The sequence below is a fragment of the Rhinoderma darwinii genome, chromosome 6 (assembly GCF_050947455.1).
Source record: "Rhinoderma darwinii isolate aRhiDar2 chromosome 6, aRhiDar2.hap1, whole genome shotgun sequence".
Lineage (NCBI taxonomy): Eukaryota > Metazoa > Chordata > Amphibia > Anura > Rhinodermatidae > Rhinoderma > Rhinoderma darwinii.
Window position 1 is genome coordinate 26,583,567 of NC_134692.1, and position 22,482 is coordinate 26,606,048.

General features: G+C 42.3%; 1 protein-coding gene across 2 annotated transcripts in view; it reads left to right on the forward strand.

The window, feature by feature from the left end:
* Positions 1-22,482, forward strand: part of SLC4A10 (solute carrier family 4 member 10) — a 186,180-nt gene that overhangs the window by 72,189 nt on the left and 91,509 nt on the right. For both annotated transcript variants that reach the window (XM_075829364.1, XM_075829363.1), the window contains exon 3: positions 22,098-22,250. In XM_075829364.1, coding sequence (XP_075685479.1) covers positions 22,098-22,250 — 153 coding nt within the window. The remainder of the gene's footprint in view (positions 1-22,097; positions 22,251-22,482) is intronic.

A 22,482-nucleotide genomic window follows, 5' to 3' on the forward strand; every position in this document is an offset into this window, starting at 1 on the left:
TGATGTCTGGTGAACGCAGTACCCGGGTCATTGCAGGAGATTTCAATGCAAGACACCCTACGAGACCACCCATCTCCCATGCTACAGTTTGCAAACTGCTTGCCAAGTTTCGTGAAACTGGTTCAGTGTTGGATTTGCCCAAATGTGGACGCATGAAAACTGTCACTAATGAAGAAACATCAGTGGCTGTCCTAGCTTCATTCAGCAAGAGCCCACAGCGTAGCACTCGCCGCATGTCACTGGAGAGTGGCATCAGTCGAACATCCCTTCGGCGGATATTAGCTACTCACAAATGGCATCCTTACAAACTCCAGCTGCTGCAGAATCTCAACGAGGATGACCCAGATCGGCGCACTGAATTTGCAGAATGGGCAAAACAAAAATTGGAACAGGACCCTCAGTTTACACAGAACATTTTGTTCAGTGATGAGGCAAACTTTTATATGAATGGTGAAGTTAACAAACAAAACCACCGCTATTGGTCTGACACTAACCCACATTGGATAGATCCCTCCAAGACTGTTGGAACACAAAAATTGATGGTGTGGTATATGGGGTACAAAGATAGTGGGGCCATTCTTCATCAATGGAAACCTCAAGGCCACGGGATATCTGAAATTGCTACATGATGATGTGTTTCCCTCTTTATGCACTGAAGCTGGCACGTTCCCTGAGTTTTTCCAGCAAGATGGTGCACCACCACATTATGGGTGTCAAGTCCGAGCATTCCTAGATGAACAGTTTCCTGGAAAGTGGATTGGTCGTCGTGGGCCAGTTGAATGGCCCCCTAGGTCTCCCGATCTGACCCCCTTAGACTTTTATCTTTGGGGTCATCTGAAGGCAATTGTCTATGCTGTGAAGATACGAGATGTGCAGCAACTGAAACTACGGATACTGGAAGCCTGTGCTAGCATTTCTTCTGCGGTGTTGCGATCAGTGTGTGAAGAGTGGGAGAAGAGGGTTGCATTGACAATCCAACACAATGGGCAGCACTTTGAACACATGTTATAAGTGGTCAGAAACGTGTAAATAACTCATGAAAGAATAAAGTAACATTAAAACCAAGCACACCATTGTTTTTCTTGTGAAATTCTCGATAAGTTTGATTTGTCACATGACCCTCTTCCCATTGAAAAAACTAAAGTTGGATACAAAATGGCTGACTTCAAAATGGCCGCCATGGTCAACACCCAGCTTGAAAAGTTTCCCCCCTCCCCTCCCATATACTAATGTGCCACAAACAGGAAGTTAATATCACCAACCATTCCCATTTTATTTAGGTGTATCCATATAAATGGCCCACCCTGTAGTTTGAAGGGGTAAGAAGGAAAGGGGCCAGAAGACTTCTATCATGTTTTCAATTGGACCAAGTCATAGCTGATGATCTGCTCTGCTTTGCCTGTTGTGTTGAGATCCGCTCCTCATTTTGATTAACGTACGTAAGAGCGGATCTTCCTAACGTGATGTAAAAAAGGGCATAACATAGTAAACTGCATTTCCATTAGGTTCTTATTAATTTACATGATGAGTAATCTAAAGAACCAAATAAAAATGAATTGTTTTCCTGGAGACAAATTCAGTCCAATGCTCAAAATCAGACTGGTGACCTCAGTCTAAGGATACCATGCCAAGAGCACATCTCGAATGCCACAGACAAGCAGTGAACAAAGTGTTATTTCTGAAACACCAATAGTTACATCAATTCTTCAGACAAAACATAGATCAGGTGTCAAATCTAAAGCGAGAGCACAGTGACAGTCAGGAAAAAAGGCCTTCTGATTGATAAATACAAAAGGCTTTAGAACTTGCATTTGAAAGTACATTTCATGCCACGGAAAGAGATGGAAAACATGTATGAAGCATATTATTTAATATTATATGTCATATTCTAAACCTTTTTTTCACTTGAAAAACAAATGTTTAGATCAAAACTTTTGACCCAGCTCATTGGAGAAGACAAATAGGCCCAAAGAGTACAAAAGGAAAAAGATGAGGAGGATGACGTCCAACAAGATGGATACCTGAAAATGCCAGCGAGCATTAAGAAGCTGAAAACCCAAACAGAAAACATCCCATTCTGGAGTCATGTGGGATCCAGACGTCGACTCAGAAATAATAATAGTACTAATAACAAGAATAATTAGCAAATTCTGGGGGTCATGTCCTGCTGTCTACACTTTGACATATTTTTTTTTCAGACCTGGTCACAACCCTAACGATGTTGCACCTAATCCATAAAACATTCTCGAATCTCGCCTATCTTTCGCGCTAGTTGTACTATCAGGGGAGTTTCGCTCTATAAGATTGCCGGGAAACCTTTCCAGTTAGAGATCTGCAGGTAAACTGATGCCAAGGCTATATATATATATATATATATATATATATATATATATATATATATATATATATATATATATAAAAGAAACACTCAGTCCTTTCTCTGGTAAAGAGAGTTCTGCTTAAGATTGGGCCATCCACCTTTACCATGAGTGGTGTGCACCTGCACAAGACTACCCTCCTCACTAATATTGCAAGGTTAGAAATGGGGAATTAGAGAGAGTCACACTGCGGGGATGGAGGGGAGAGTGCCAGGCTAGGGCAAGCAAGAACCAGTCCATCTTGTCCTGGGACAGGTATACAGTAGCATGAAGCAGCAATATAAGAAAAGGCCACTTACTACCTCTCCCAGCACGGGAGACTGCTCCCCCACCCCCCCGGAAAGGGAACCTGCACGGGCTTCCCCATCTCTAAAAACTCCTAGACACTACTGAACAGTAAGCAGGTATGATATATATACAGTGGAGGAAATAAGTATTTGATCCCTTGCTGATTTTGTAAGTTTGCCCACTGTCAAAGTCATGAACAGTCTAGAATTTTTAGGCTAGGTTAATTCTACCAGTGAGAGATAGATTATATAAAAAAAAAAAAAAGAAAATCACATAGTCAAAATTATATATATTTATTTGCATTGTGCACAGAGAAATAAGTATTTGATCCCCTACCAACCATTAAGAGTACAGCCTCCTCCAGACCAGTTACACGCTCCAAATCAACTTGGTGCCTGCATTAAAGACAGCTGTCTTAAATGTTCACCTGTATAAAAGACTCCTGTCCACAGACTCAATTAATCAGTCTGACTCTAACCTCTACAACATGGGCAAGACCAAAGAAATTCTAAGGATGTCAGGGACAAGATCATAGACCTGCACAAGGTTGGAATGGGCTACAAAACCATAAGTAAGACGCTGGGTGAAACAAGGAGACAACTGTTGGTGCAATAGTAAGAAAATGGAAGACATACAAAATGGCTGTCAATCGACATCGATCTGGGGCTCCATGCAAAATCTCACCTCGTGGGGTATCCTTGATCCTGAGGAAGGTGAGAGCTCAGCCAAAAACTACACGGGGGGAACTTGTTAATGATCTCAAGGCAGCTGGGACCACAGTCTCCAAGAAAACCATTGGTAACACATTACGCCGTAATGGATTAAAATCCTGCAGTGCCCACAAGGTCCCCCTGCTCAAGAAGGCGCATGTACAGGCCCGTCTGAAGTTTTCAAATGAACATCTGGATGATTCTGAGAGTGATTGGGAGAAGGTGCTGTGGTCAGATGAGACTAAAATTGAGCTCTTTGGCATTAACTCAACTCGCCGTTTTTGGAGGAAGAGAAATGCTGTCTATGACCCAAAGAACACCGTCCCCACTGTCAAGCATGGAGGTGGAAACATTATGTTTTGTGGGTGTTTCTCTGCTAAGGGCACAGGACTACTTTACCGCATCAATGGGAGAATGGATGGAGCCATGTACCGTCAAATCCTGAGTGACAACCTCCTTCCCTCCAGCAGGACATTAAAAATGGCTCGTGGCTGGGTCTTCCAGCACGACAATTACCCGAAACATACAGCCAAGGCAACAAAGGAGTGGCTCAAAAAGAAGCACATTAAGGTCATGGAGTGGCCTAGCCAGTCTCCAGACCTTAATCCCATCGAAAACTTATGGAGGGAGCTGAAGATCCGAGTTGCCAAGCGACAGCCTCGAAATCTTAATGATTTACAGATGATCTGCAAAGAGGAGTGGGCCAAAATTCCATCTAACATGTGTGCAAACCTCATCATCAACTACTAAAAATGTCTGACTGCTGTGCTTGCCAACAAGGGTTTTGCCACCAAGTATTAAGTCTAGTTTGCCAAAAGGGATCAAATACTTATTTCTCTGTGCACAATGCAAATAAATATATATAATTTTGACAATGTGATTTTCAGGTTTTTTTTAAATATAATCTATCTCTCACTGGTAAAATTAACCTAGCCTAAAAATTCTAGACTGTTAATGTCTTTGAAATTGGATTGGTTATTGTTATGTATAACATCTATACAAGACAACCCGCTAAAAGGGATTCTAGGGATTTTCAAGGATCTACACGGCACCTGTAGAGAATTTTCCCTGCAGGCCTTTATGTAATTTCCAGAAAATACAAACCCTTGAATTGTCTTCTCCTGTGAACTTGGTCCTCTTATAGTTAGGGTATGTTCACACGATAGCAGGCATTTACGTCTGAAAAGACAGACTGTTTTCAGAAGAAAACAGCTGCCTCGTTTCATACATAATTGCTCCTCCTCGTAATATACGAGGCGTCTGAGACGCTCGTAAATCTTGAGCTGCTCTTCATTGAGTTCAATCAAGAACGGCTCAAATTACGTTGCAAAGAAGTGTCCTGCACTTCTTTGCCGAGGCAGTCAATTTACGCGTCGTCGTTTGACAGCTGTCAAACGACGACGCGTAAATTACAGGTCGTCTGCACAGTACGTCGGCAAACCCATTCAAATGAATGGGCAGATGTTTGCCGACGTATTGTAGCCCTATTTTCAGGCGTAAATCGAGGCATAATACGCCTCGTTTACGCCTGAAAATAGGTTGTGTGAACCCAGCCTTATATGTGTTTTTGGGGAAGTTGGGTGACCCCCAATATGGCCTTCATTATAAATCAGATTAGGGTGGTCATCCTGCTTTTCGGTGAATTGCATATCAGCCTAGTAATGCACTGATACATCCCCTGCTCCTGTGCTACTCACTAACTGTGCAGATATGGATTTTGCAGTGGAACAAGTACTTGTCAATAGGAATGCTCATTTTTAATCAATGTCCTCAATGGTTATTATTTAGACTCTGGTCGCAATTTAAGACCACTTGCTAAAAACGATGAGTATGCGATATTCATCAGTGATCAGCAGCTTGCAAAGTCTGTGGAAAGAGCTTTTCTTTTAAATATGAAATGAAACCAGATGGTATTAACAATAATTGTGCCCTTATAAGTACGGCAGTCTCCAATTATCAATGTTTTTTAGGAGCACCTGCTAGTACTTTTATGTACGGATTCTTGGAACCATGTTTGACTTGTGGGTTGTTCAAGCTTCACTAAACAAATAATTTTTAATTAACAGCATTAGAGAATGCACTTAAACTTTGATATTGTAACAATGCTTTATTGACAACAGACTAGTTTCAGGAACAGATAAGCGGATTTTAGGATAAAGCAACGTAATTCATTAACTTGGGTAGTGGATCCTTGGACTGCAACCAGTTGGCAGCCGGAAGCAGCAGTGATAACAACACTATCCACAAAAAAAACTTTAAATATTCCAGTTTTCACATGGCCACTAGAGCATACACGAGAGGCTGATATTTCTATATGTTTTCTGTATCTCATTTGTCAGCTTGGCTGTATAGATTGAGACAGGATGAGTTGAGTCATCTCATTATCATAAGAGGGTGTATTTATACTTCAGATATGCCCAAACAGCTGTCTGTGCATTTTACATGTTATTCCAATGCATTATAATAAAAACATAAAATTGAAAGGCAAAAATCCCCCTGTGGGACAAAAAAACAAAGAAATAAGTAAAGTTTAATACAATTTGTAAAAAAAAAGAATACGTATACTATATATCCTCTTAATCGTTACAACCCGTACAATAAATATAATTTTTCACATTAAAAAAATGTTTATATAAATTAAAACAGCTAAATGTTATGTAACAAAATATTTTTAAAAGAATACCTTCCGAAATGCAAAAAAGCACGACTTCACTCAGTAACTTCAATGAAAAAATGAAAAAAAAAAAAAAAAGGTTATGGCTCTTCAGAATGCAGTGAAGCAAAAACTGAAAAGTACGTGGACTCCTCAAGGCCAAAATGAGCCATGTCCTTAAAGGGGTTGTCCACTACTGGACAACTGATGGCCTATCCTGCGGGCACCAGATGTCATTGCACAGTATGCAATGTACGGAGCCAGAAGTAGTTGGCTCCGTACATTGCATAGTGGCCGTGCTGCCGAACTGCTGCTCTGCTCCTATTCACTTGAATAGGAGCAGAGCTGCAGTACTGCAGCATGGCTGCTATTTCGCGGCCGGAGCCATCTGCTTCCGGCATGGATGTCCGGTGCCCGGAGAAGCTGATCGGTGTGGGGTCCAAGTGTTGGACCCCCACCGATCATATACTGATGACCTATCTGATGAATAGTGTTCAAGAGATCAGCAGCACAACCAGGTGAATTTTCACCAGCAGGAAAGGACAACTCCCCAATCATGCGTGGTGCTCGCAGAAGAGAAAGTTCCTGGTCCAAGGGAACAAATGTATACAAATTGTAGAAAGGAACTGCAGCACTCAGGATAATCCAACGAAAGTGTGTTGTATTCACCAAGCATAAAAATCACTTTCGTTGTATTATCCTGAGTGCTGCAGTTCCTTTCTACAATTTCTATCCGATGGATAGGTCATCAGTTGTCTGGTAGTGGACAACCCCTTTAAGTGGTTAAAGTTAGAGCTTAGTTTTACAATTTTTTTCTTCAAAACCCTTAGGCCCTGTTCACACAGTAGAATTTCGAATTCCGCCGCAAAATTTCAACTACTATTCATTTCAATAGAAGTCAAATGCTTCTTTTTCCCGCTAGCTGATTTTTTTCAGCTAGCGGGAAAAGGAAGCATCCTGTTCGATCTTTGGGCGGATTCTGTCCAAACCTCCCATTGATGTAAATGGGAGGAGAAATATTCCTGCCGACGGTAGGAATAATTCCGCTGCAGATTTTGCGTGTGAACAGGGCCTTAAAGCCATACATACCGTGCAGTTTACACGCTTTGTAAATAACTTTTCCATCTTTTTGCCCGCTGATTATCCACAAATGAGTTAGCACGTATCTAATAATGTGACACAGCGCCATTCTAAAGCCATTACAACACACCAGAATAAAGTCAATGTAATTACTAAGATTGTCGCTTTTTCACTATTACATCTAGATTTTCTTTTTGCCTCTGGACTCGTTACTCCACTACTTACAATTTCACATGTTTTAATTATCTTTTTGTTTACAATTTTTCAAAATAAATTGCTTCTCACATTTTGCTTATTAACGTTAAAGTATTTTCATGATTCATTGGAGACAGGAGTTAAAATTCTTTCACATTTCGTAAGCAGCATGGATAATTTTTTTTTCACTAACACACTGCAGCTAACAGTAATTTACTTAAAGTCAGAGCTGATAGTCCAATAAATGGAAGTTCCTTAACACTTTAGTGACCACCAATACACATTTTACCATGGTCAGTAAGGGGCCTTAGGCTAGGGCTGCACCTTTTTGTGACGGCCAAGTATAAGCCCTGCACTGGTGTCACATGCCGAGTGGGAAGTAAAAAATAAATTTAAAAAAAGACAAGAAAAATAAAAAATATTCCCAAAAAATGCTTTTTCCCTAACAAAGACCTATATTTTTAAAAACGCATATAATTGGTATTGCCGTATCCATAAGGGTATGTTCACATGTAGTGGTTTCAGACGTAATTCAGGCCGTTTACGCCTCAGATTACGCCTGAAAATACGGCACCATTATGCCTCCAAACATCTGCCCATTGCTCGCAATGGGATTTACGGTGTTCTGTTGCCACGAGGCTTAATTTTACGCGTTGCTGTCAAAATACGGCACGTAAAAAAACGCCCGCGAAAAAGTAGTGCATGTCACTTGGGAAGTTTTTGGAAGCGTTTTTCATTGACTCCATTGAAAAACCGCTCCAATAACGGCCGTAAAATACGCCGCGAAAAACGCGAGTTGTTACAAAAACGTCTGAAAATCAGGAGCTGTTTTCGCTTGAAACCAGCTCTGTAACAAGACCTTGTAACAATGATCACATGACCAGTACAGATTTCTATTCACTTGACATAAACAAATGAGGTTCCCATTCAAGGACTACAAGCAGAGTTTTTGAAAATCCGTAAGGAATTAATAGGGAACCAACACTGTTCATTTATAACATTAAAACCAACTGCTTAATATTGTGTAGGCCCCCCTTGTCCCGCCAAATCAGCTCTGAACCGTCAAGGCCTGGACTCCACAAGACCTCTGAAGGTGTTCTGTGGTATTTGGCACCAAGACATTAGCAGCAGATACTTTATGTCCTGGAAATTGCGAGGTGGGACCTCCATAGATTGGACTTCCAGCAGATTCTCGATTGGATTGAGATCTGGGGGATTTGTCGGCCAAGTCAAAAGCTTGAACTCTTTGTCATGTTCCTCAAAATTCCTGACCAATTTTTTTGCAGTGTGTCAGGAGCATTATCCTGCTGATAGGGGCACTGCCATTAGGGAATATACTGTTGCCATGAAGATGTGTACTTGGTCTGCAACAATGTTTAGGTAGGTGGTACGTGTCAAAGTAACATCCACATGAATGACAGGACCCAAGGTTTCCCAACAGAACATTGCCAAGCGCATCACACTGCCTCAGACGGCTTGTCTTCTACCCACAGTACACCCATGTGCCATATATACCCCAGGTAATCTATTGCAAAAGGACGTCCACTTGATGTAAAAGAAAATGTGCTTCATCAAACCAGGCCACCTTCTTCCATTACTCCATGGTCCAGCTCTGATGCTCACTTGCCCTTTGTAGGCGCTTTCGGCGGTGGACAGGGCTCAGCATGAGTGATCTGCGGCTACACAGCCCCGAATGCAGCAAGCAGCAATACTCTGTGTGTTCTGACACGTTTTTATCATAACCAGCAGTAACTTTTTCAGCAATTTGTGCTACAGTAGCTCCTCTGTGGAAGCAGAGTCTTTGTCTTCATGAGACGTCTTCATTAACCAGATAAAGAAGTTTGAAAGAAATTTGCAATTTTAGTGATTTTCCGAGTAGTGATTGGAGGAAGTTGCAGAAGTATCTGTGACTAATTTATTTTAAGTGCTACATTATATACAGTACATACTGCAGCAAGGCACCTATTCCAGCCAAGAATATGCAGCAATTATTCCTATATGGTCATTATTGCCTGAAGGAAAAGTCCAAATTACACATCATTCTTTAAGGTAAAAACTCCGGGAGACAGTTAAGAGCTCCTCTGCTTGACCGTCACCAGTACAGAACTTATTCTGACAGCCATAACTTTTTAATTTTTTCATCAACTTAGCTCTTCACAGTGGCATCTATAGTTCAAACAGTCGATGAATGGGAAACTCCAGTAATGGCTGATGAGCCTTGAGAGTCATTTGTTGCTGCTAAGCAGGTGATGGCCGATGACACCTCCAGACACCTCCACGTTCTTCTAAAGATCGGGAAATGTCACCAACATCCGGTTCTAGTACTTATAGTGTATATTAATGCTCCAGCGAGGTATCTATAGAGGGAGGATATCTACACACTTTTGGTGGGGGTAATTGAGCAGAAGACTTGGTGTCTCCTGCTGGAGAATCCTATTGATTTGGAAGCTATTATACAAGGCATAACGTGAAACTCCTGGGCCGCAATGCAAACTCTGTAACAGGTCCCCCGATTATCACATTGTTTATAGTATTGGACCTCTTATATGGGGCACAGGGACTTTCGCTACCACAGGCTCCAGGGCCCAGATGCATTCTCTTCACACGCTATAGTTACGCCCCTGACTAACATAATCTAAACCCTTTTTGCATGCCCATGCTGCTTTAAATTTGAAGTATACCATATTTTCTTCCCATATTCCCCTATGAATTTCAGGACTTTGTAGGAAAAAAGGTCTTTCCAGAAGAATGCTTTGAGATGTTTCCTGCTTGACTTAATAAACAAGAGTTAATCCTTGAGAAAAAACCTCTGTGTCTCCATATCAAGTCAGACACACACAGAGGCACTGTATGGGTCCAGAGCAGTCATGGGCACGAAGCTTAGATTTGACCATACTATTTCTCTACTGAGTGCTTATGGATTTTCCAGCACTGCACAATAAACCACTGCTGAAAAAATATATATCGTAGCTGCCGCAGAGGCCATAAATCCATTTACTATTGCAGAAACATTGGCTCATCCATAGAAAAACATTGGCTATTTTTAATTCTGTATATCAAAATGTACTTTTGCTCAATAGTTGAACTATAAAATGCAGATTTGCTCACTGCATTTCTAATCCAAATTTTTAATTTCAAGATAGGAACATCAAAACCATTAGGGTATGTTCACACGAGGTCATTACGTCCGTAATTGACGGACGTATTTTGGCCGCAAGTACCGGACCGAACTCAGTGCAGGGAGCCGGGCTCCTAGCATCATAGTTATGTACGACGCTAGGAGTCCCTGCCTCGCTGCAGGACAACTGTCCCGTACTGTAATCATGTTTTCAGTACGAGACAGTTGTCCGGCAGCGAGGCAGGGACTCCTAGCGTCGTACATAAGTATGATGCTAGGAGCCCGGCTCCCTGCACTGTGTTCGGTCCGGTACTTGCAGCCGAAATATGTCCGTCAATTACGGACGTAATGACCTCGTGTGAACATACCCTCACAACAAAATCTGTATTTAGCATCATAGTGTTCCCAAACTTATTTTTTTTGTATGAATGCAGCAAATCCAGTCTAAGTTCTTTCTGACAATGAATGTTCTGCAAGACAAATAATTTTTCATTAAGTTTCCGCGTTTTTTATAATGGTCTTGGGCAGGGCTCGGGGAAATGCTTCATCTAGAACATTGAGTTCTGAATCGACGGCCTTTAATAATATTTTGCTCAGTAGAGAATAGTTTCAAAATGGATGTGACAGCTCGGTAGATTTTCGTTAATGTATGAACACTTTCTGTAGGCAATTGCTTATAGTCATTATTATCATCATTATCACTATTATTGTTATGTGTCGTTTTTTTTAGATACTATGTTGTCTCTATTCACATTATGTCATTGTTCATGATCGGTGTAAACACTGGGAAAATCTTCGGACAAATATTTGCTGTAGCTCTTAGATTTTTAATTGCCACACAAATACCAAAAGAGTGTTACTCGGTATACGTTCGGCTGGTATATGTTGGGATTCTGCAGACTCAACTGTTTTGAAAATCCCACTTTTCAACACAACTCAATACAATATATCCTAGCTGTATACGTTTTATTTAATGGGAGTCAATGGCAGACATAAGCAAGATGTGCATGAGATCTAAGGTTGTCACGATACCAGAATTTTGACTTCGATACCAATACTATGTGTAGTATTGCGATTCTCGATACCAAAACTTTGCAGACAATAATAATTTAAAAAAAGTTCTTCCATTTACTGATGTGAGGTGCATGGTGTGATGAATTTTGAACCTCCATGTGCCTCACATTAATGAAAGAGGACAGTGTTTGTTTTATTTTTTTTACAGCGTACACATCATAAATGACGCTATAAATTTGTTATGCAGGTTATTACGGTCGCAACTTTACTGAATGTGTGTAGAATTTATGTATTGAGATTTTTATTTTAATGTTTATTATAAAAAATGTGTGTGTATTTTTTTTCTTGACATTTTTTTATTATTTAACATTACATTTTGTATTATTTTTTTTTTAGCTTTTATGTGCTGGCATATATCTATATGGCAGTAGTACATAAGCCACAGGCAGTTGTTAGGACATACCTAAGTATGCCGTGATAACAGGAAATATGGTAAGACAGCCCTGGGGTCCTTCAATGGACCCTGGGCAGTCTGCCCATATATGGTATGTCCTTTGATCGCGTCACAGGGATTCCCTGTGACGCGATCCAAGGGGCATACCCCCTTCTCATTTTTCCCTTGAATGCTGCAGTCAGCTTTGATCCCAGCATTTAAGGGAATAGCGGCGGAGCTGAGAGGTTTCTCTGATCTCCACCGTTAGAGCAGGGCTGCTACTGTGTATTGCAGCCATTGCCCCGCTCCTGACAACAAGTGTGCACGCACGGTCAGCATGATGTGTTGCGACCAGTGCTGCACTAATGAGTGGCAGTGCCGGCACTGAAGACAGAACATGTGGGTGTTTTGCAGTGCGCCCGCCTTGTTCTATCTTCAGTGCCGGCGCTCTAATGAGTGCATTAGATTAGAGTGCATTAGCGTTTTGCAGTGCGCTCGCATTGTTCTGTCTTCAGTGCAGCGCTGGCCGCATCACATCACATCATGCTGACCGCGCACACACATATGTCAGCAGCAGTATTACACAGCCGCAGCCCCGTTTTGACTACATTCATGTGTTACAATACTAAGCTGTGCGGCCGCACAGCTTAATATCGAAATACATGACTTAATGGTATTGAACCGTTTGACCTGCATCAAAATAGTATAGATATTTCAATGCATCGTGCAACCCTAATGAGATCTGTACAAACTTCATTCAGATGTTTGGGTCATTGAGTTTCCTGAAATAGTAAACGTACACTTGAAGGGGTGGACCAGTTTTAAGAAAACATTTTCATATACCTATACTGCATATATTCTTAGAGGGGTTACATAGAGCGTCTCTTTCTAGAGGATCTGTCCTGTTTGGCATTACTCAAACAACCTTTTGATATGAATAAGCACTTTGTAATGCTTCATTTTCCCTGTGGTCGCTGCAGGGAAATTGAACACTTACTGAATGACGCCATAAAGGTATTGTCTCATGAAGCCAAAGACAGCTGATCATGGGGGTTTCCAGGACCTGGATCAGCGGTTAGTTTAGTTTGGCCATACATTTTCCCTGCAGTGGCCACAACAGGGGAAATGTAGTATTACATGCGAGCCATTCAAATGAATGGTTGGCTATGTAACACATGATAGGGCTAGGTCCACCAAAGCAGAAGCCTCTTTTACTTAGCGGCACCCAGCGCAGTTTCGTGACCCCCTCTGTGACTTCAATGTTCCCTAAAAGTTGATATGGACAGGTGTTGTCTGTAAGAGATTTTTTATTACAGTATTGTCGTTGTTTTTTTTATCCCTGCCAGATTATGAATTCGTGTGTTAAAAAAAACCTGTTGTAAAGAGCGCAATAAAACCTCAAGTGGCCAAAAGCAGCTTACAGTCCCTGTGAACAATATACTTTTGTCTTAGTTATCCCAGAAATGTGTTACCTGATTAAAATAGTTCTGCTTTAATTACACCAATTCATTTGCAGCGGTTGTTGAAGGTGACATTGTAGTTTGGACGGACTGCTGACTATATGATTGTTTCCTCAATCATCTGTGTACATTGTACATATACATCTTAAGTAATTGTTTCCAATGTATTGAAAGATTATGAGATTTAGAAGTAATTCTCAGGATTTAAATTCAAGTGAGTTTTTCACAGAACACATTCGGAGGAAGGGTGGCGTGTACAGTTCTAAAGATTAGGAGAATATTACAATATGGAAACATTTTGCACCAGCAGCAAATATGATCCAATCTAATATGATTCGTGCAACATTTTCCCAACATTTCAGCTCATAAGAACAAACTGGCATAGAAAATAGCAATTTATTTTATGCTAATAATCTACAACAACACTGGGACCAACTAGAGCAAATAAGTTTTAATTTGGCCATATGTTGCAATGCACTATGAGAGCCGAAATAAATATAAAAAATATTGGGTTGCCTTGGATCCGGTGTTTGAGGGTCCCCTCTTTACTGTACCAAAATGGCTGCAGCGCTTCTTAGACTACGAGTCTGAGACACTCCCACTGTTTTAGAATAGGCCTGGAGCTTCTCATGTGAGCAGTTCTGTCCAATCCGTGAACAGAGGGAGTGTCTTAGACTCAGTCTGAGACATGCTGTGGCCCTTTTGAGACAACACAGAGGAAAACCATAAAACGACAGATCCACGGCATGGGGGGCAACTTGAGGGCACCAGGTAATATTACTCCATATACACCATCATATATATAATTTCGTCCTGAGACTGGAGGGTCGCTTTAAATTACTATGTTTCATGATTTACGTTATTGGGTTCCCACACACGTAGTAGATTTGTTGTGGATTCTATGCAACAAATCCTCACCAAATCCGCAGTAAATTCCGCATGAGCTATGTGCAGATTTTGCTGCAGATTCACAAAGAATTTCACCTCTTCTACATTGAAAAGGGTGTAATCCGCTGTGAATAACAGCAACAGAATGAGCATGTGCGGAAAATATTTCCCAGCATGTGAAAGACATTTGTTCAATTCTCATCTACATGGCTGGTACTGTTATCCGCTGTGGATTTTCCATGTAGAAATTCCAGATGGAATATACGTAGCATTTCCATCCTGTGTGGACCCGACGATTGTGTAAAATACAAGAAACTGTTTATACTCCATAACCATAGTGATTAAGGGGCAGCTGAATGCATTAGTAAAAGGTTTGTTTCAGCAAATAAAAATTTATTAAAAGTTTATTAAAATGTTGTATTATAGTTTATGTTTTAGTTTCTCATGGTCCTCAAGATCTCTGCTTGCTGTCATTCAATTGAAACTTTTATCTTTTTACCTCCAGGGGATAAAAAAAAGATCCGTCTTGGTCATGTGATGGACACACAGTACATGAATTGTTACAAGGCAGAGCTCTGATAAGTGTTTTTTCAGTGTTCCATTGCTTTCAATAGGAATTGGCGGCGCTGAATCCAATGGGGCAGCTATCGTTTTTTTTTTCGTTTTTTTTTTAAAGCAATGGGAGCCTATAGCGAGGTATTTTCCTTGCTAAAGCCGATGCTCAAAAAGCACGGAATTTGCATGCAAAAAATGCTGTGTAAACTTGGTCTCATGCTGATCCTGAATTGCAGCCTGTATTATAGTTCAGATCTGAATTCACAGTTCTGCAAGCTTCAGAGCTGAAATACCCCAACATTCGAGGCAGTGAAACGATAGTTAAAGTTGTCTTTATACCAGGCACTGTACTGCAATATGATTAAGGAAAAAAAGAAACTCTGCCATTACATTATAGACGCACAGCTGTTGTTGGGGATGTCTCTGTCAACATTCATGTTGACAGTTTCCAATAACAACCAGCAGAATTGTAAATGCAATTCTGATTTTCCATAGCATGTCTAGTAATACTGTTGTAGAGCTGCTTCATTAAAAATAAAAATGTGGGTGGCAATTGTGGCAAAATCCTGACAAAATCAGCCTATATTAACATATGGTTTCTTTAACAACAGTGATGGGGCTCCCTGCTGCCCCACTGCCACCACTTGTGAACCCAGTCGTCTCCTCTGCCAGTCTCTGTCTCAATTCAATGGCACCTTTTATCAAATGTTTATTTAAAGAGACTCTGCCACCACATTATAAGTTCCCTATATTGTACATGATGTGATCGGCACTGTAATGTAGATTACAGCAGTGTTTTTTATTTAGAAAAAGGATCATTTTTGACGGAGTTTTGACCTATTTTCGCTTTATTCTAATGACTTTCTTAATGGACAACTGGGCGTGTTTTACTTTTTGACCAAGTGGGCGTTGTGGAGAGAAGTGTATGACGCTCACCAATCAGTGACCAGTCAGCATCATACACTTCTCTCCATTCATTTACACAGCACAAAGTGATCTAGCTAGATCACTATGTGCAGCCACATACACACACATTAACGTTACTCAAGTGTCCTGACAGTGAATAAACATTACCTCCAGCCAGGACGTGATGTCTATTCAGAATCCTGACACTTCACTAACGTTTGTGTGAGATTACAGCACAGCAATCGTAATCTCGCGAGATTACGCTGTAAACTGTCATTTAAAACGAGATTATGCTTGCCTTGCTCTAAATCTCAAACAAACGTTAGTGAAGTGTCAGGATTCTGAATACACATCACGTCCTGGCTGGAGGTCATGTATATTCACTGTCAGTGTTTATGTGGCTGCACATAGTGATGTGTCCATTAAGAAAGTCATTAGCATAAAGCTAATATAGGTCATAACTCCGTCAAAAATGATAGTTTTTCTAAATAAAAAACACTGCTGTAATCTACATTACAGCGCCGATCACATCATGTACTATACAGGCCACTTATGATGTGGTGACAGATCCTCTTTAAATTCAGGAGATACCAGAACAAGAACATGGTGTACTAAATATTCCCAAACGTACAAAGCAAAAATCTGCCACCAGGCGAGATTTCTATGTTGAAGTCATAGCTGTTCATTATACAGTTGTCAGCATTCTGATCATTACTGTATTCTATACCTTGGGGGAAACGGAATAAATTGCAAATACGCGGTCTTGTGAGTTTCAGTCAAGTGCTAAAAAAATCTGTTTGTTATTCACTTCTCTACACTTCATTAAGATCAATTAATAAGATTCTATATGGTTATCTTTAACACATGCAGAACAAGAATATCATTAGAGTTTTCTTCCAGTTTTAAAGAACTTGTAGAAATCTATCGGAGGTTAAGGGTATGTTCACACGGTCTATTTACGGACGTAATTCGGGCGTTTTTGCCCCGAATTACGTCTGAAAATAGCGCCTCAATAGCGCTGACAAACATCTGCCCATTGAAAGCAATGGGCAGACGTTTGTCTGTTCACACGAGGCGTATATTTACGCGCCGCTGTCAAATGACGGCGCGTAAATAGACGCCCGCGTCAAAGAAGTGACCTGTCACTTCTTTGGCCGTAATTGGAGCCGTTATTCATTGACTCCAATGAATAGCAGCGCTAATTACGGCCGTAATGGACGTGGCGTTCAAGCGCCTGCACATGCCGGTACGGCTGAAATTACGGGGATGTTTTCAGGCTGAAACATCCCCGTAATTTCAGCCGTAACGGACGCCCTCGTGTGAACATACCCTTATAGTGGATATATTTCTCAACGTTCTTAATTAGGCTCCAGTTCTTCATTACCGAGCTCCAGTCCTCCTTAAAGAGCACCTGTCACCTCTCCTGACATGTCTGTTTTAGAAAATACTTGTGTTTTCCATGAAATCACAATTCTGGAGCAACTTTTCTTTAAACTTTGTGTTGTGCGGTTCCTCTGTTATTCCGCCTAGAAATATATGAATAAATTGACAACTAAGTGTTGACAGTTGGGGGAGTGTACCTTCACAGACTAACATTGTCCAATCAGTGCTGGCAATCTTAGAGTGTGTTGGGACACATCTTTTTGACAAGGGGAATGGTAACACCGAGTGGTCAATTTATTCATTAATTTCTAGGAGGAATAATAGAGAAAAGGTAAAACACAGAGTCTTAAGAATAAATTCTTCAGCATTGTTATTGCATGGGTACTACAAGCATTTACTAAAACAGACATGTCAGGAGAGCTGACAGGTACTCTTTAAGTCCCAAAGGTAGATGCAAAATTCCTGGGTGCAACTTTTTGTACTAGGGAGTCCAATCGATAAGAAGTTATGTAATGATGGCGGTAGGGAAACGGACAAGTGAGCCTTAATCTACCCGCCACTCTGTCCCTGCCTACTTGCAATGACCCACCCTAGGCGACGGGGTACAACTGGGCGGCGGTCCCTACGCTTAGTAAGTGCACGAGACAAACAGACAAGGGTACACAAAGCTAAGGGAAATGGGGCAGTTGCCCACGGCAACACCGTGAGCAACAAGAGTGGTGAACGAGCCGAGTCAAACCAGGAGTGAACGAGGTACCAAACGCAGAGCAGGAGAGTAGTCAGTAAGCCAGGGTCAGTATGGAGCAGGATCAAATAGTCAGAAGCTGTAGCTGGGCCAGGAAACCACACGAGAAGAATCACAAGCAAAGGAGGAACAGGAAAGGCAGGTATAAATAGACAGAGGGCGGGAGCTAGCTCCGTCTGGCCAGGCTGCGATAGGCTCTCCCGCTCCTAAGCCTGCCATCCTGAGTGGTGGAAGATGGAGTCAGACTCAGAGACATAGACTCAGGTGCAGACTGATTACCTATGGGCGTATACACAGAAGTTGTGCCTGGCAGATCCTTTACAGTACCCCCCCTTTTATGAGGGGCCACCGGATCCTTTCTAAGTGGACCTGGTTTATTGGGGAAACGAAGGTGGAACTTCCTGACCAATACCCCAGCGTGAACATCCCGGGCTGGTACCCAAGTCCTCTCCTCAGGCCCGTATCCTCTCCAATGGACCAGGTACTGGAGGGAGCCTTGGACCATCTTGCTGTCCACAATCTTGGCCACCTCGAATTCCACCCCCTCAGGGGTGAGAACGGGAACAGGAGGTTTCCTCGAGGGAGCCAAGGACGGGGAGCAGCGTTTAAGGAGGGAGGCATGAAACACGTCGTGTATTCGAAAAGATGGGGGCAACTCCAGTCGGAAGGAGACAGGATTGAGGACTTCAATGACCTTATACGGCCCAATAAACCGGGGAGCAAACTTCTTGGACGGGACCTTCAGGCGCAAGTTCCTAGACGATAGATCCCTGACCATAAACAAGGGGTTAGCAGAACGTCTTCTATCAGCCTGAGTTTTTTGTACGCTCTGGGACGCCTCTAGATTCTTCTGAACCTGGGCCCAGACTGTGCACAGTTCCCGATGAACGACCTCTACCTCGGGATTGTTGGAACTACCAGGTGAAACGGAGGAGAACTGTGGATTAAACCCAAAATTACAGAAAAAGGGGGAGACCCCTGACGAGTTACTGACTCGGTTATTGAAAGAAATTGTACCCCTCTGCCCGAAACAATATTGACAGGGACCCCATGGAGACGCAGGATGTGTTTGACAAACAAGGTGGCTAACGTCTTGGCATTGGGTAGTTTCTTGAGGGGCACAAAGTGGCACATTTTACTGAAGCGGTCTACTACAACCCACACCACCGACTTGCCTTGAGATGGAGGCAAATCGGTGATAAAATCCATGGAGATATGGGTCCAAGGTCTCTGGGGAATGGGCAAAGAACGTAGTAAGCCCGCTGGTCGGGACCTGGGAGTCTTGGACCTAGCACAAACCTCACAAGCGGCGATGTAGGCCTTAACGTCTTTAGGCAACGCAGGCCACCAATAGTTTCTGGCAATGAGGTGTTTGGTACCCAGGACGCCTGGATGACCAGATAGTGCGGAGTCCTGATTTTCCCTAAGTACCCTTAGCCGGAATTGCATGGGAACAAACAGCTTGTCCTCAGGAAGGTTCCCGGGAGCTGAACCTTGATCAGCCGCAATTTCAGAGACTAAATCAGAATCAATAGAAGAAATGATTATACCAGGAGGCAAAATACAAGCAGGATCTTCCTCCGAAGGAGGGTAGGCCATGAAGCTACGCGACAGTGCATCGGCCTTAATATTTTTAGACCCAGCCCTATAGGTAACCAAAAAGTTGAACCTGGTAAAAAATAGCGCCCATCGAGCTTGTCTCGGGTTTAGCCTCCGGGCAGATACTAGGAAAACCAGATTCTTGTGGTCGGTAAGGACCGTTACCTGGTGCCTAGCCCCCTCCAGGAAGTGGCGCCACTCTTCAAATGCCCATTCAATGGCTAAGAGTTCGCGGTTGCCAATATCATAGTTACTCTCAGTGGGCGAAAACTTCCTGGAGAAGTAGGCACAGGGACGGAGATGGGTGAGGGACCTGGTACCCTGGGACAAGACAGCCCCCACTCCCACCTCGGATGCGTCAACTTCCACGATAAATGGCTCCATTTGGTTGGGCTGAACCAGCACCGGGGCCGAGATAAAGCACTTCTTAAGGACCTCAAAAGCCTGGACAGCCTCAGGAGGCCAGTGGAGGAGATCAGCACCTTTGCGAGTGAGGTCCGTAAGAGGCTTAGCGATGACCGAGAAATTAGCAATAAATCTACTGTAATAATTAGCGAACCCCAAGAAACACTGTAACGCCTTCAGGGAGGCAGGTTGGACCCATTCCGCCACAGCCTGGACCTTGGCGGGGTCCATGCGGAATTCATGAGGAGTGAGGATTTGACCCAAAAATGGTATCGCCTGTACCCCAAACACACATTTTTCGGTTTTCACAAACAGTTTGTTTTCCCGAAGGACCTGGAGCACCTTCCTGACATGATCAATGTGGGAGGACAAGTCCTTGGAAAACACCAGTATGTCATCAAGGTACACTACAAGAAATACCCCCAGGTAATCTCTTAAAATCTCATTTATGAAATTCTGGAAGACCGCAGGAGCATTACACAACCCAAAGGGCATGACGAGGTATTCGAAATGACCTTCGGGCGTCAACTTCCACGATAAATGGCTCCATTTGGTTGAGCTGAACCAGCACCGGGGCCGAGATAAAGCACTTCTTAAGGACCTCAAAAGCCTGGACAGCCTCAGGAGGCTAGTGGAGGAGATCAGCACCTTTGCGAGTGAGGTCCGTAAGAGGCTTAGCGATGACCGAGAAGTTAGCAATAAATCTCCTGTAATAATTAGCGAACCCCAAGAAACACTGTAACGCCTTCAGGGAGGCAGGTTGGACCCATTCCGCCACAGCCTGGACCTTGGCGGGGCCCATGCGGAATTCATGAGGAGTGAGGATTTGACCCAAAAATGGTATCGCCTGTACCCCAAACACACATTTTTCGGTTTTCACAAACAGTTTGTTTTCCCGAAGGACCTGGAGCACCTTCCTGACATGCTCAATGTGGGAGGACAAGTCCTTGGAAAACACCAGTATGTCATCAAGGTACACTACAAGTAATACCCCCAGGTAATCTCTTAAAATCTCATTTATGAAATTCTGGAAGACCGCAGGAGCATTACACAACCCAAAGGGCATGACGAGGTATTCGAAATGACCTTCGGGCGTGTTAAATGCAGTCTTCCACTCATCCCCCTCTTTGATGCGGATAAGGTTATACGCCCCCATAGATCAAACTTAGAGAACCATTGGGCCCCCTGAACCTGATTAAAGAGATCAAGAATCAAAGGAAGGGGATACTGGTTCCTTACAGTGACCTTATTCAAGTTACGGTAGTCAATCCATGGCCTAAGACCACCATCCTTCTTCCCTACGAAGAAGAAGCCAGCACCTACCGTAGAAGTAGAGGGGCGAATGTAACCCTTGGCCAGGCATTCCTGGATATACTCTCTCATGGCTTCACGTTCGGGACAAGAAAGATTAAATATCCTACCCTTAGGGAGACAGAGGGCGGGAGCTAGCTCCGTCTGGCCAGGCTGCGATAGGCTCTCCCGCTCCTAAGCCTGCCACCCTGAGTGGTGGAAGATGGAGTCAGTCTCAGAGACATAGACTCAGGTGCAGACTGATTACCTATGGGCATATACACAGAAGTTGTGCCTGGCAGATCCTTTACAAGTTATATACCAGACTAACACCCCTTATGGGAGGAATCAGCCACAGGGATCTTCACAACTAACTTTGTGCTGAAGCAGAGGATTAATTCTCTGTACTAAAATGAAACATGATGAGTATATTGACATAATCTACCTCTGGCTGATTTCCTCAATGTTATAAAAAAAAACAGTGTACCCATCATTTCATTTTTTAAATTTAAGTTTTTTTTACTTAAATAGGTCCATAATTCTGTGCTGATTTATTCCATAATATATATCTTCATGAGGGTCAGAACTCGGTTTTTCTGTTGCAGAGCACCGGATCCACTGCTTTCCTATACACAGTCATAGAATTACATGATAAAATACTGGCTGCCCACAGCCACCACTAGGGGGAGCTTACTGAAGACAGGTATGATTAAGTAAAGCTCTTCTTAGGTTATAAAACTCTCTATAAACTATAAACCTGCCCTGTAACAGAACTACAATATAATATTAGCACAGAATTTTGAACCTTTTTAGATTTTAATAAATATAACCAATTGAAATATTCTAATTCATGTATAACCTTGATTAAGTGTTGTTTTTACAGATCATTGTCCAGGATAAGGATTTTCCAGATCAAGCAATAAATATTATATTTAGAATAGAAATGAATATATGTGAAAACAGAAGTGAACTAATATTTACTTTATTATTTTTTTAGGGCACCGCACATTGTTCATTGGAGTTCATGTTCCACTTGGAGGTCGAAAAAGCCATCATCGTCACAGTCACCGTCATCGTGGACACAAACACAAAAAAAGAGACAAAGAACGGGACTCCGGTTTAGAAGATGGACGAGATTCTCCTACATATGGTAAGGCATATCTATTTATTTCAACAGGAAAACTGAACAAATTAGATTATAGTCAAGTAGATTTCCCATTACTCAAAGGGGTTGGATAAGTAAAAAGGTTGTCTGCTACCTTTTAAATAAAAAAAACAGTGCCACTTTTGTCAATGGGCTGTGCCTGGTATTGCAGACTGTTAAAATGATGATGCTGCCTCTGGAGATAAACAAGAATGTTCTTATTCACTGACAGAAAGCA